General features: G+C 51.3%; 8 protein-coding genes across 8 annotated transcripts in view; 3 read left to right on the top strand and 5 right to left on the bottom strand.

Moving 5' to 3' along the window:
* Pmar_PMAR027958 (Flap structure-specific endonuclease, putative) overlaps nucleotides 1-131 on the top strand; it is a gene marked incomplete at both ends in the record, with an annotated part of 1,371 nt that extends 1,240 nt beyond the window's left edge. The window contains 2 exons of the mRNA XM_002773453.1: nucleotides 1-4; nucleotides 86-131. The exon at nucleotides 1-4 is cut by the window's left edge and continues 4 nt beyond it. Coding sequence (XP_002773499.1) covers nucleotides 1-4; nucleotides 86-131 — 50 coding nt within the window. The remainder of the gene's footprint in view (nucleotides 5-85) is intronic.
* A 612-nt stretch (nucleotides 132-743) lies between these two features.
* On the top strand, nucleotides 744-1,202 carry Pmar_PMAR027957 (hypothetical protein; the record flags this gene model as incomplete). The annotated part of the gene is made up of 2 exons (XM_002773452.1): nucleotides 744-875; nucleotides 924-1,202. 2 exons carry the CDS (start codon nucleotides 744-746, stop codon nucleotides 1,200-1,202), a joined length of 411 nt encoding a protein of 136 aa, XP_002773498.1.
* Nucleotides 1,203-1,872: 670 nt separating this feature from the next.
* Nucleotides 1,873-2,482, top strand: Pmar_PMAR027956 (hypothetical protein; the record flags this gene model as incomplete). Its single annotated transcript, XM_002773451.1, has 4 exons — nucleotides 1,873-1,954; nucleotides 2,003-2,154; nucleotides 2,198-2,257; nucleotides 2,303-2,482. 4 exons carry the CDS (start codon nucleotides 1,873-1,875, stop codon nucleotides 2,480-2,482), a joined length of 474 nt encoding a protein of 157 aa, XP_002773497.1.
* A 721-nt stretch (nucleotides 2,483-3,203) lies between these two features.
* Nucleotides 3,204-6,054, bottom strand: Pmar_PMAR027955 (hypothetical protein; the record flags this gene model as incomplete). Its single annotated transcript, XM_002773450.1, has 2 exons — nucleotides 3,204-4,296; nucleotides 4,406-6,054. The coding sequence occupies 2 exons, from the start codon at nucleotides 6,052-6,054 to the stop codon at nucleotides 3,204-3,206; spliced, it is 2,742 nt and encodes a 913-aa protein (XP_002773496.1).
* A 223-nt stretch (nucleotides 6,055-6,277) lies between these two features.
* Nucleotides 6,278-7,488, bottom strand: Pmar_PMAR027954 (zinc finger protein DHHC domain containing protein, putative; the record flags this gene model as incomplete). The annotated part of the gene is made up of 6 exons (XM_002773449.1): nucleotides 6,278-6,377; nucleotides 6,483-6,688; nucleotides 6,733-6,870; nucleotides 6,923-7,024; nucleotides 7,073-7,182; nucleotides 7,362-7,488. 6 exons carry the CDS (start codon nucleotides 7,486-7,488, stop codon nucleotides 6,278-6,280), a joined length of 783 nt encoding a protein of 260 aa, XP_002773495.1.
* A 1,378-nt stretch (nucleotides 7,489-8,866) lies between these two features.
* Nucleotides 8,867-10,782, bottom strand: Pmar_PMAR027953 (hypothetical protein; the record flags this gene model as incomplete). Its single annotated transcript, XM_002773448.1, has 9 exons — nucleotides 8,867-8,953; nucleotides 8,999-9,102; nucleotides 9,146-9,309; nucleotides 9,351-9,557; nucleotides 9,617-9,823; nucleotides 9,866-10,042; nucleotides 10,088-10,282; nucleotides 10,332-10,634; nucleotides 10,679-10,782. 9 exons carry the CDS (start codon nucleotides 10,780-10,782, stop codon nucleotides 8,867-8,869), a joined length of 1,548 nt encoding a protein of 515 aa, XP_002773494.1.
* A 217-nt stretch (nucleotides 10,783-10,999) lies between these two features.
* Nucleotides 11,000-12,526, bottom strand: Pmar_PMAR027952 (hypothetical protein; the record flags this gene model as incomplete). Its single annotated transcript, XM_002773447.1, has 6 exons — nucleotides 11,000-11,166; nucleotides 11,417-11,529; nucleotides 11,580-11,770; nucleotides 11,817-12,023; nucleotides 12,066-12,272; nucleotides 12,390-12,526. 6 exons carry the CDS (start codon nucleotides 12,524-12,526, stop codon nucleotides 11,095-11,097), a joined length of 927 nt encoding a protein of 308 aa, XP_002773493.1. The 3' UTR covers nucleotides 11,000-11,094.
* A 105-nt stretch (nucleotides 12,527-12,631) lies between these two features.
* The window catches only part of Pmar_PMAR027951 (hypothetical protein), a gene marked incomplete at both ends in the record, with an annotated part of 2,940 nt that continues 1,752 nt past the window's right edge, over nucleotides 12,632-13,819 (bottom strand). Inside the window, 3 exons of the mRNA XM_002773446.1 lie at nucleotides 12,632-12,830; nucleotides 12,875-13,180; nucleotides 13,231-13,340. Coding sequence (XP_002773492.1) covers nucleotides 12,632-12,830; nucleotides 12,875-13,180; nucleotides 13,231-13,340 — 615 coding nt within the window. The remainder of the gene's footprint in view (nucleotides 12,831-12,874; nucleotides 13,181-13,230; nucleotides 13,341-13,819) is intronic.

The raw sequence follows: 13,819 nt of genomic DNA, 5'->3' as shown, positions 1-13,819 counted from the left end.
GACAGTAGTGACGCGCAGACGTCGAAGAAGAGGAAGAGATCAGGAGGCCGCCAAACGGAAGGTTGGGTTCCCATAATCTGCGTAGGCCGGCTGAATGCGACAGGGTCGTCGTCAATCTGGGGGTGAAGTGATGCAGGTCGCGAGCGAGGTGTCTGCGGCGAAGTCACCGTACGTCTCCGATAAGGGCTCGCGGGTGTCCCTGTCAATATACAGCAACAGTGGTGAGAAGCGCCGCAAGAGAGGTGAGACTTTGGGGTTGTTCAGTCGCCACCGTGCATGAAACCCTACTCAGTCGTTTGTCATTTTCCTTCCGAACGATTGTATTAGCGGTTTCAATGATGAGGTTGTGTAAAATTTACACATGAATTTACACTAAATTCATATCATGGTTTATTACCAGGTCAGTTGCCGAATGGTGCCCTCTATAAAGGATCCGCTCCCGATGGGCTTTCTCTAGACCAATTTCGGAACCCGGACAATGTGGAGTCTAGGTGCTCCTATCCAATGTCAATTATGTTAGTCAAATCCTCTCAGTACCGCGGGTCCTTCTAGAGCAACCCGAAAGCGCGTGCAGAACGGTCGAGAGTCTTTTGCTAGCAGCTTAGCAGAGTTCTTCTATAGAGAAGAATAATCTCGTCGCATGTTTCAAAAAGGCGACAGCATGTGCAACAACCATCTCAATAACCCGTGGCTTGTCTCGTTGTCCCAACACTCATGTCCCTGTTCTGGTTTTCCCGTTCGTCATGCAAAGGGCATCCATTATCGCGGAGCATGTCTCCCCAGGCCATTTTCATTCCACGGTGCTCACTATTGTGGGCGGCGGCAACTCAGGTCACGTGTGTGCCTCTCTCGTCCACGGCAACACCGAGGGCCGGGTCAGACCAAACGCTGAGATAACGTCGTTTTCATCGGAGCCTCTCTAGGTCCGTGTCCAACTGCTGACCACCAAACCAGAGGCTTGGATCAGCTCACCTGTGGTCCGTTTCCCCGATGGATGTAAGGACTACCTTGGTGCTCTCGCAGTCGCCGCCAGGGATCGTCGTGGTTTTCTTGTTCCAGCCTCGCAAGAAGGCCTGGTCGATAAGGTTTCGTCGGAGCCCAACGAAGTTCTGCCCAATGCCGACATAATTCTGTGGACTGGTCCAGTCAGCGCCACCAAAGAGGTCATGATAGGCCTATTAGGCGCACGATTCGGTCTATAGGCCTTTGAAATGATGCAGCCGTTTATCAACACTGAGAGAACAGTGGTCGGCACCATCTTCGCCCAGGGCCTCGTGCATGTCTTGGCACACAGGGTTTTCGGACCCGGGATAAAGTGAGGCTTCAACGCGTTTCTCAACGGCCCATCGCTCTCGACAGATTCTTCGCTCTCCGTAACATCCCTTGGCTGTGCCGGACAGTCAATGTCGGTCGAGAGTGCGAAGTAGTAGGCCCCAAATCAAGTAGCCATCCTCGTCTACTCTCGTTGCCGGACCTGTCTCCCATCTAGGCATCGAGTGTGCCGTCATAAACTTGAGCTCTCAGTGGGTGCAGGAAAACATCCAGCCGTTGTTTGCAGTGCAGAGTAAAGGTAAAAGTGCTGCAACTTGCTGGAGGCATGTTCCAGTAGGCTGTTCACAACCCAGCATCCACGTCATTGAGGACTTCTGTCCAATTGTGTTTAACCCGGCGAATCAGATCATCCACCCGGCAACGTACCACTGAGCCTGTTGGTGACAGCACGAGCCGACGTTGTTGTAGATACTGGGGCATCTTCAGAAAATGGGCGCCCGGCAAGAACTTGAAGGGAGAATCTCGCCCTAGGGCGTGGCTGTACGAGTTGTCATCTTGGTTCTAGCACACTGTCTATTGTAGTGATGCAGTTACCGCGACATGGATGAGCTTAGTGGTCATGTCCTCGAGGCGATGGATGAGGAGCTCCAGGCTATCAAGTCGGCTTTTTTCCAAGCGACCGGTACCCGACTGGGACAGGTCACTCGATGCCAGACGGGAACGCCCTCAGGCCGAGAGTCCTGCTTGAAGATCTTGCGATTGAGGGACAGACTCTTGGTACAGTATGGAGACCAAATTAAAGATAAGAGTACTCTGGCTAAGATGGTTGGGACTAATCAGGCTTACTCGATGGCCCGTACTCCGGTGATTGAGACGGCAGATGTACGCCCTATGTCGCCCTCTCATTGTAGTTGTGATCACTCAGGGAGTAGCACCGAACCCCAAGCATCGGGTGGTTGTGGACGACATCGGTTGGGGCCTCTGTGTAAGATGTGGTACTGTATTACAAAGGTCGTCCTTCACTTTGTAGGTCCTAGTCTCCGTTGCTGAACGTCTAGGAGTAGCAACAACTGTGATGAAGATGATGATAGAATGGCATCAACGGATCATGGGCAAGGAATTTCTCGTGAATAATCGGCTATCTGGCCAAGACTGCGCTGAACTTGTACGTGACTCGATGCCATGCCTATCTCTGGCCTCGACAGTGTAGTTCAACTCACTGCAGGTACTTCTGGGAGCAGGGGACCCACTGGAGCTCGTGGCGACGGTGCTCTCGGCACCCCCTCATCAACATCATCGTCAGTCATCATCAACTGGTGTCACTACTCCCCATTGATTTACATCATATATCATATTTTTGTGTAATCGATCGTTACCCTGCGAAGTCCTGTTGGGCTTAAGATTGGCAGAGCATGTGCAGATCATGCGGACATGGTGGGAGTTATCTCGCGTTATAGCCAACGATTTTTTCTCATGATATGAACTAAGGATGCTGACTAATTTTTCGTTACTGTGCAACATTTTGAGTTCGAGAGTAGTCGAATAATAGTCTTATTATTGTGTACTCATTTGGCCGGTTTACTGATTACAGTTCCTCCATGTTTTAGCGTGGGGAAGGACTATTGGTGCATGTCAAAATCAGTAGGGGCAAGGAACTAGAAGATTAGGGATCAGGTTTTGGTGAGATATCCGAGATATCTTCACGATGGGATGTTGGATGTACTGCGCTTGTAGCGAGCATGAAATCTTGTCAGCGTCGTGATTGTGAGTTGACTGAGTTTCGTAATGAATCGGGAACGACAATAAATCAGGAGCAACCATCCCGTTGTAATCTATTTGAGATTTACTACGTCGCGGCTCATGTAAGATTGACAACTCGAAACACACTCGAGCTTATTATAGCAGTGAAACCGTACAAGCTGAGGAACGAGTCATCGATCACAGAATCCATCCACTTGAGCACACATCCAGACTCCATACGTTACGGTAGCCTGTCGCCTAACCACCATCTTATGGTGAGCCAAGGGCTGTTTCAATGCGTGGAAGACTTCCTGGAAATACTGTTTAGGGATGAGCTCCGCCAAGTCACTCATCTTACCAATCTCGTAGAGACACTGACAGGCTGCTATCGACGTAAGCGGCCGACAGTCCCCGGACTCGAGCGCGTCGCAAAGGTGAGGGATGATACTCTGAGAGTCCGCCCTCAGCAGTGGCCTCGATAGAAGCCGCAGGAACAACTTGCAAGCGAATACGAAGGCCTCGCCTTTGCCCTCCTTCAATCCCAATAACATAGACTTCCTGGGCTCGTCACCGTAGGGTTCAAGACCAGACGTCTCCAGCGCACTGAATAGGCATGTAGACACATCTCCGTCTGCGGTAGGGTCGTATAGGCCGGCGACTATTGCTTCCTTTTTGGGAGTATCCAGTTCGGTCACGCTACTGTGGAGGAGTTGCTTCAAGCCCGATATTGTCATTGAAGACTTCCCTAGCTCTATCGCCCTGGACGGCTCGCGGTCTACCCCGACCTTCATAACAGTTGCCCAAATAGCAGGATCAGCATCCTTCGTCAGAGATCCTGATAAGCAGGCATCAAATGCATCATCGGGGCACACCTCCAGCACGTTGAGGGCGGCTGGCGGATCAATCACCACAGACTCGAACAGCGCAGACCAGTTAGACACGGGGCATTTACCGAGCTCATCTCGAGGGAGACCAGCAAGCAAGCCGGCGAATTTTCGAGGATTGGATTCGACCAGGGCGACCACCTTCTGGCACAAAGATTGATTTCCAATCGACAGCATACATGCAAGAGAAGCCAAGGAGCCTTCGTTAATGGGACTAGCCACGATGAGAGGCCATGGCCAAGTCGCCACCTCAGGTAGACTATCCATTAAGAAGTCGTAAGCATCTTCTGACCACTCCGGCGACTTCGCTATTTCAGACACACTGATTGTGCTCAGTATGGACTTGGCCTCAGCCGGATGATCAGCGAAGATTTGTGCCACCACGGCACAGGCCCACGCACTCGAATGAGGAGCTTGTTGGCGCACGGCAGGACGACCTCATTCAGTGTGATGTGAGGATGTCGAGGATAGACCTTCTTACACACTCGCCCAGCCACGAGCAATAGCACGTCATGGCCTTGCTCGCTACGGGGGAGTCCGCGCCACATGCTGGGACCACTGCTGCTAGCGCCGGTTGGATGTCCTTATCTTGAAGTTTGAGCAAACACTCAGCCGCCTGCTCAGCGAGACCTTCATCGCATATAGTTCCCTCACTGAGATACTTGATACAGTAGTCTACCACCGCATGCTTGTTGGCTATGATGACTTGTGGTGAACTCATCGCTGGTACAATAGCCCGTCTCGCAATCTCATCGTAGAACTCAAAGCTGCCTCTGCCACTCGCCAAGAGGAGCTGCTGAACCCCGACAGCTTTGGCCTCATCGTCGGACTCAGCGGACTTGGCAAACATAAAAAGGAGAGACTCCACTGCATCTCGGCAGTTGCTGGCTCCGGTCTCTCGAACGAAGGCCAGCCAGAGCTCACAGAGGAGATACTTCAATGGCGCGCTTTCCTTGGTCACTTGGTCGAGACAAACTGAGAAGGTTCTACGACAGTACTCCTTTGCGATGAACTCCTTATACGGGCTTGTAACGATAGCCTCGCTGATGTAGCGCTGCGCGGTGAGCATGCTGAGCTCGTCCTCAGGGTTGGCCAGGACGTCCAGGAGGGAGGGCATCGCTAGACGGACCATGGCTTCCTCGCTCTCGAATAGGACATTGTAAAGTGATCGACTCAGCTTCTCTTGGGAGATGTCCGCCACATCGGAGTCGCGTTGCTGGAACTTGACGGGGAAGTACACAGTGGCCGACTCGAAGACTATCTGTGCAAAGCTGGCAAGCTCTGTCGCAGGTTCGAACCCTCCATCAGAATATTCTTCAGCATTTTTAACGTCTCCCGCAAGCTTATTCAAGTGCTCTGCATAAAAGCAGACGACTTCCCGTTGGAGCTCAAAGGCCAGCAGGAGATTCCTAGGGTCCCTCTCGTCCTCACACTCCATGACCACACCCTGGGCCAAGACCTTCGCCACTGCCCTCGACCTGATAACCTGGTCTCGGAGCTCAGGCTGGACTATCACCAACTCCAACAGCTTCAACACGGCATACCGTACGGGTTGACTCTGCGAAGGTGCATTAACGTAAAGTAATACGTGCTTTACGATAACGTGGAGAAAAATGTCACAGTGGAAGGCCAGAGGCTGAACCCCATTTGATCCCTCGAAGCGCTCGTCGCCTGTCAGAAGCATGCCGATGTAGTCGTCAGTCTCAGCCTCCTTATTCACCTCCTCTACTGTCAGCTTGGCTGAGGCCAGTTTACGACCGTGGTTGGTGAGGAGTCCTATAAGGCCCTTCAAAGCGTACTCGATGCAGACCCAGTCCTCGAGCTTGTCCACGAAGAATCGTCCAACAGTCTTCACTTGTACGCTACCCAGTGGGAGCTTCGGCAACCTCTCAATGACGTCCGACAGGAGCTCCACTGCCAGCCGTCGGACCGCTGAGTCCTCAGAAACCAGGCTGCACTGAAGCTGCTGCACAAGCTCTAGCAGGGACATGCGGCCCTTGTTGATAGAGATCAACAGTGTGGACAGTGCTATTGCACGCTCAGAGCGACCGGTGCTCTCGCTTGTCAGCAAACTCACTGGATCTGTCCCAGGGGGATTTCGAAGACCTCGTTCTGTGCTCGGAGGACCATTGGGAGTATCCTCGGCAGGGTTCGCCATGAATACAGAGACCAAGGGAACTGGTGACAGAGAAGAGGTGTCACCACTGAGACTGGAACGCAAAGCAAGCAAGAGTAAACACATCCGAGTGGATCATGACAGTAATAACCGTACACGCACAGTAACACTTTCACAATATGCAAGAGGTAGACGAGTACGAGTTGCTCCTCGTAGGCGCTCTGAAATACCGCACTCCTACCAACCACGATTATTTTTATTTAACTCACAATCGTTCAGTCTCTTCCGCGTGGCTGTCGTCCTGGGTTGGGTAGTAGCCTTTCCGACCCTTCAAAATGAGGTGCTTCATATCCGAGTCGAATATTCTGAGAACAGCTCAAATTCCGATTTGCCGAATGAGTGGTATACGAGTACTACAGAAAGCAGTCACGCCAGCAACCGACAAAGGTGAACTAACCACAATTCGCTACCTTTCGATGCGCTTATTGTTGCCAAAGGGAGCTCCCAACAGTGCCTCGATAGAGTCATCAGCATTCTTGCCGTCCTCTACGGAGCCGTGGCCCGCCGATTCCGGGCTAGAGGGCAGAGGATAGAATAGACCATCGCTTTCGGGGCGACAAGGGTCCAATGGGAGCAGCCAGTAGAGGAATAGTGGACCGAAGTCCGTCCCGAACACCTGAGGGGAACAGACTACATTATAAGCAAGGAAGCACTCCGTACAGCTGCAGCATTGGCCAGTCTGGTGCCGAGGTCGTAAGGATTCGTAGCCACATAGGCTGCCTCATGTGTGGTGATATTACGGCAAATTTGGGAACATTGCACGGTGAGGTTGTAGTAGAAGTAGGGAAGCGCCAGGAACTGAGAGAACGAAGCATAGCAGATGATGGGAGTGTCGACTCCCCTCCATTACTGCGACCAAGAGGATCGATGCCTCGAGGATTCGGACGGCCGTGAGGGAGAGGGCAAGAGTTGCAACAGTCGCACTGCCAGCAGCATGGGATGCGACTACGACCTATGGGGGACCGAATGGCGAGGAGAAGGGGAGAGAGAAGGCACTTACTCGGACGAAGAAATGGGGCGCCACAGAGAGCAGGAACACTGTTGAGGCGAGCGCTCCATAGAAGAGGAATAGTAGGTAGAACTTGTGGTTGCGGAAACCGATGCAGGTGCCTGAGAGGCGGCTGAGGCGCTGGCACTGCGCTAGTGTGATGAAAATTTGATTGGATTTTTCACGGAACGATTACGAGTAGAACTGATTTTCCCTGGGGTACTGTTCATGACCAAAGCTGTATCGCACTTTACACCTCACCAATCTAGACTAGGAAATACAAGGTGCCCTAGATGCCTACCAGTGAGCCAATCATGGCGGTCATGCCGCAGAATGCATTGCCCACACGTCGAACAGTGATGAGCCCTCTCGGGTCTATGCCGCATACATACGCCACATATCGAGGAGGTGCGAGGCTGAACAACCATCGGAAAAGGGGTATCCAAGACTGACGAGGACCCACTTGAAAAGTTGATTGCTCCGTGACGCTGATCCGTATCGAATTCTTAGTGACGTACTCTGTCCACCTTCGCGGCACCGTGCCCGGCCTGTTCATGCGTACCCTAGAGCAGAGCAAATACCCCTTGTTAAATGCTCGCCGTACTCACCGTAGATAGCACACAAAAGAGAGCAGCCATGGTATGTCGAAGGACAAGGCCAACGTCCAAGCCTGCCATTCACCACCAACCCCCGCGTCTATACCTAAGCAGTTGGTCCACATACACCTCCACGTCTACTTCCTTGCTCTAGCTAGTAAGCAGTAGCCTTCGACTAGGCACTCCCTACTACCTCTGGTTCGGCCATGATCCATTATAAAGTAGACATTGTATGCTAGGAAGGTGAGGAAGAAGCACAGTATTGAGGTCATGAATCCATAGGGCCAGGCAACCCTTACCCCAGCACTACTGGTCGGCTTGGATGGTCGACGCTCGTATATGATGACAATACCAACGAGGAAAAGCTGTCGGAAAAATAATATCCTCATTTTTTTAAGCGCTAAAAATACCACAATTAGTATGGGAAAATAAACATATGTTCAACTACGCGTATTTCGGACAACAAAAAAATTCTAGGAAATTATTGTTGGTTTCTGTATAGTTTTGGGCGAGTTCGTGAGTGAGCTTCTGAACTGCTGAGCTCAGCTGACGAGAGCGGGAGTATGTACCAGTAATGACAACGTCACCACCTAGATGCCTTTGAATGACAGCTACTGCCTACAAATGCGCCCCTGAGATCGCGTGCAAGACCTTCACTGTAGCGGAAGCTTTTTTTAATTAGTTCCAAGCTATCTACCACCGACAAGTTTGTCCACTTCATCCCTCACCCCTATCTCCAAGAAATCAACATAACCTCACTGTGCCCTGTCACCACGGCTATCATGGCAGTGTGGGAAGATATACACATCGCCAGTTACATGTGTTGGTGACAATATGTGACTTCTGAGGAAATTTCAGGATATTCCTGCTCGTTTATGTACACTTCTGTTCTAACTATAAACTTCTATAGTTAGTAGGGAAATTCTCGAGCTCAGCTTAGAGAAGCGAACATATATTTCAACTCTGGGAACATGAGCAACAATCTATCACGACCGAGTCCTCAGATTAACACAACAGGACGCTGGAAATTAATTGAAACATTTAAAAGATCAGCAACTGACCATACAGCATTTTGTACAATACTATTGATCAAAATTCATTCACATTTCTTGCAAAATCATGACTTCTCTAAACTCCAGTCGAGAAGCAAGTACGTACTGGCCAGGGACTTCTACTAGTGAATCTCATTGGAAGAGTGAATTCGCAGCCGTCAGTGGCGATGGCCACAGCCACAACTACTACGGACCACCCTGTGATGAGGCTTCACTTCACGAGGGAGCTCATCAGCCCAAATGATCTGCAAGTCGATTCAAGGCTTGATCAAAACGAGTAGAGACCTTACCCTTCCTTTTGTCTGCTTATCCTCCTGCTTCACCGTCTTTCCCTCAGCCTCAAGCCTAGCGACCTTAGCCATCGGACCCATCGGAAGGGTGCTCGCCACAGATACTACAACGGTGAATGATAGTGGACAAAGGCACTCCATACTTACTTTTCAACAAATGTCGTTGTCGCTCTCTGTCGGCCGAGGCCTGTAAGCTCACTGGGTTGGGGTAGTCAAAGAACTCTCCCCGTAGTAGAACAGCCTGCCCTTGGAGATCGTCCTTGTAACAGTCGAGGCACATCTGAGCCTTACAGTCGCACTTTATGGTGTACCTATGGACAGCTGCAGAACCTCTCTAGACCGCCAACGTCACCTAGCACCCCCCGGAGGGAGAACGCCGCACATCTCGCAAGCCATCTCGCTGTAAAGTGTGCCCTTCTGGTCCTTGGTGTGAACAGTCCATAGCTTTGCTGGTCTGGCGATCAAAGTGAACAGATGCTCCAAACGATGTTGCTTGTTAGCAGGCTCCTTGAAGCATCTACTGCACAACTCGTACTCGGCACAGTAGTTGCACTTGTATCTAAGGCCAAGACGGCTCGTGACACAATCTGCTGTCCCCTATCGTAAACCCGTCATTACCTTCTACCCACAATTGGGGACACCCCACAGCCGTCACAGATCGAACCATAGTGAATAAGCTCAACGGCTTCGGTGTTGCCCTCATTCCAAAAGGACGGTGTAACAACTCTCGAACATTTGTTGGCGATCTTCAAAATCTTACTACGGTGAGTGAGGTAGCAAGAATCGCATAAGTTTATATCACCACCGAGACCGTCACAACGGAACCTGATACGATATCTGCTCGCGAAAATGACGATCCGTCCGTACTGTCTGGCCCTGTTGGTCGCGCCACTGCAACAATGGCAGAATATCCTATAGCTGATGAAAGAGCAGCCGTCTTTGCACAGGAGGGCTCGAAGGGACTCCGACGGCGGGTCGTTTTTGGGAAAGGTCTCCGCGATCATCATAGGGAAGGTTTGATCAGGAAGCTGCAAGTCCTTGATCCTGAAAGGAAGCTATTTAGACTAGGACCGAACCACAGTGATTTACTTCGCGACATCGCCGGGCCATGGGACTCCTAGACTGCGCATATCACGTAGGAACTGCTCATTGGCGACGTCGTCGGGTCTACTGTCCCATATACCATCCTCGGCCATACTCACTACGGTGAGGGTGTGGCTCTGGTCATGACCCTTGAAGCAACGCGAACAGAACGTCCGGTCCGAACACGTCAAACACTTGTAACTGTTAGGATATAATGACAACAGGAGGACAACAACTCTACGCTGCTCACCATCGGCCGATGATCGGCCCCATTCCACAATCGTGGCAGAGGTCCATGTGCAGGACGGCAACGTTATGACCATCCTTAGGCTTCGGAGGATTTGACGAACGATTATGCACTGGAGTGACCTCAGGCCCTCCTCCAACATCGAGCCGAAGCTCCTTAGGGGAACCAACGCGCATCACACCATGCTTGCTGAGTAGCATGCTGATGCTGGTGTTCTTCCCGTAAGAGGACAAGGCATTGCCCTTATGAACTTGCACGCTGTACTCGCTACCCTTACCCAATGCTGGCCAAGCTTCTTCGATGATACTGAGGAGAGGCGATGTGGTGACACGATTGGGAGCTAGGACTACCTGTACAGATCACTCACTGTCTTCACAGTCTTCAGAGGGCATCGACAGCGCAGGGACTCCTCACCGTAGTGAAGCTTCAACACGACGAAGGCATCGGCGAACATGGCCAACAACACCCTACACCAACGATTACAACAATGTTCGCCACGAGGGGTGACACTGGTCGTCCTCTACTAGCGTCGTCACAATGCATTGCGCGACACTCATCGACTGTCCACACAGCGCTGACTCAGAGTTGGAATCCCGACGACAGAAACTCTGTGTTAAACTCGAGAATCTAGGTTTGGAAAAAGTCGATTATTGTTAAGTTGAACTCTGAAAGGATAATGAAATTCAAAAATCGATTAGTCACCGACGGCTGAGATAAATCACTCGTTCGCTTGCTCTTTTTCCCCAAGACGACAACGCATAATCGCTCATCTCCCAGGCCCATCGTAGAACTTGTGGTCAGCCTTGAACTCCTTTGGCGGTTCAACGACCCACTCCAACTGACACAGAGCACCAGTAACCGCCCTTGGAATGGGTGTTGCAATTCATGTACAGTTTCCTCAGCTGAGCTCTAGAGTTTCCTCACTACACTGAAAATTAAAACACGACTTCCCCAGTTAAAATTTCGACAATAATTTCCCAAAATTTCCGCATAATTTTCTCATTCTCATCAACGCACGTAGCTGACCATGTACATATTTCCCACATTGCTCAGAAGCTCTTGGCCAACAACAGTCCCAAGGCACTCACAGAGTCAGAATCATCATCGTCATCAATAATATCAAAACGCCCTGCTTGACGGGCCAGCCTTCTGATGAACTGTATCACGGGCGGCTGAGTGTTGAGTCGCGAGGCGAGCGAACCTGTAACAGCACCAACATAACCATCCACGGCTTAGCTCTCGTCCGTCTACTTTTAAGGGCGACACGTAGAGTCCGACTCCTGGTCCTGGCCGACTGAGCCCACGGTAAAGAGCTGTGACTCATGCTGCTGCTGGCCAAGGGCGCCCGTAGCTGCACCGCCTCCTTGTGCAGCATTTTCTGGTAACAAGATTGACAATAGAAAGCATTGCGACTGTCGGGCGGATCAGTCTTCATCCTATACCTATTGTGAGCACTGGCTGTGCACAGGCAAGGCCATCGACACTCACTTGGCTCCACCTCGAGGATGGTTACCACACATCCTACACTTCATATCTCCAATGGGGGTCCCTCGAGGCTCTCTCATCTTCAGCGACCACAGAGTGACCATCCTAGCAACCATTGCAAAAGCATGTCCCTCCTTATGGCCGCCTTGAGCTCGACTATGGTAGCATCGGGAGCAAAGGTCCAAGTCCGAGCAGATGAGGCAGGTGTACCTGATACCATCCATGGCTGTACGATGAAAACAACCGCCTCACCTGGCGCCAGTGATCGGGGACATTTCACACTCAGTGCAAGTAACTCCATCGTGGACAGCTAGGAGCGGCCTGTCGTCGCCTGCCACTGCCATGCGCCCAGGTTCCCATACTCTCGAGCACTTATAGGCAAGAGCCAGGACGTTGTCCTTATGAAGAGGATAGCACGTATCGCATAGATTGATAGGAGCACGGGTGTCACTCTTGAACCTGCTTGGAATCATAGCACTCCGAGCAGCGACAGGTATGACCAACAACCGGTTTTACTCGCGCTAAAACGTTGTAATGCGAACGTAGTTGACTACCATAATCGCCGATGACTGCTACCTTCTGGCGCTCGGAACAGTTGCACTGCAGCAGTGGCAGAAGATTGAGTAGTGCATCGCTTTGTTCCTATCGCGATAGCATGAACGGTCGGGGACATCATCGGGTATCTCATCTTCGTCAAAAGTACGGGCAAGCATTGGAGGTAAAGGCGTTTTCTGGATATCTTGGAGCCTACGTCAGACTATGCAGCTGAGAGAAACGCATCCATCTGAGCATGTAAACAAGATCTCCCGAGCCAACACCTACTCGAACTTCGGCTGCACTGTTGGAACACCCAGGGCCCTCAGCTTGAAAGCTTGTCGATGCAGACTCTCGAATAGACCATAATTTTCCCAAATACCATCAACAGAGGGAGCATAGGAGATCACCTTATGACCACCAGCGTGTCCATTGCGGCACGCGAAGCACAGGTCCTTCTGACGGCAAGTAAAGCAGATATACCTAGAGGGCCAAAGCTGGGCCATGCTCCATAGACGAGCCCTCACCACTGCCCCACGATCGGGAACATCCCACACACATCGCATGTTTCCCAATAGTTCACTGCCAAAGGATGCCCATCGACAGCCTGCACCCCTTCCTGCTGTCCCACGGACGGTGCCGACACACTAGGGCTTTCCGATGACTCAATCTTGAGCCTGAGTTCAGGTACATGCCCCGATGGGTCCTTGTGGTCCTCAGACAAGTAGGCGACCACTGGAGTCTTAATGCCCTTCTGTCCCAATACACCACCGTTTGGCAGTATAACCTTCCACACACCTTCTTCGAGGAAAGGCCAGGCTGTTACGATCAGCCTACAGAATCGAAACCAAGTCCGCTATCACTAAATGCTACCCGCGCCTACTTCCTCAACTGCCCCATCGTCGTGAACTTGTCAACTCTCAGTTTAACGCGAAGAGATTCCCCGCCATAGCTCACTTTGAGGACGTAGTCGTTCGCCATCTCGATGATAACCTAATAGAACCAACCATAGGAGCTGCACTGGGAGGAAGGGACCAGTAACCAACTTACTCTGTTACTCCTAGTTAGTCTTTTGCTCAGTACGCCTACGCACACGTTTTTGACCACAACTGAGTTCTCTGGCGCGCGACATATCTGTAGCTCTGGCCATGTCTATGGCCCCCTCTGAAGAACAGTAACTGTACAAAAATGGGAACAACCCGCTATCCCAACAGTGACCAACACAACACACTTATAATGTAGGTCATCAAGCGCTAGATCACAAAGGCATTAAAGTAAAATTGAAGACAAGATGCCAACAAGCTACTGGGGCGTAGGAGAAGGATAGAGCAAAGTGCGGTGATGAGGCTTCACCACCCGTGGAGGCTCATCTGCCCATAGTACCTCAAACCATGCACGTTGAGTTCCCTACAACAAGGCGATACTCACCGGGTTTGGAGGAAGTCAGGCTCTAGGGGGAAGGGCTCCTCCCC

The sequence above is a fragment of the Perkinsus marinus genome, assembly GCF_000006405.1.
Source record: "Perkinsus marinus ATCC 50983 genomic scaffold scf_1104296958914, whole genome shotgun sequence".
In the NCBI taxonomy this organism is placed as follows: domain Eukaryota; phylum Perkinsozoa; order Perkinsida; family Perkinsidae; genus Perkinsus; species Perkinsus marinus.
Note: the sequence above shows the minus strand (reverse complement) of the source record. Positions and strands in the feature narration are given on the sequence as shown.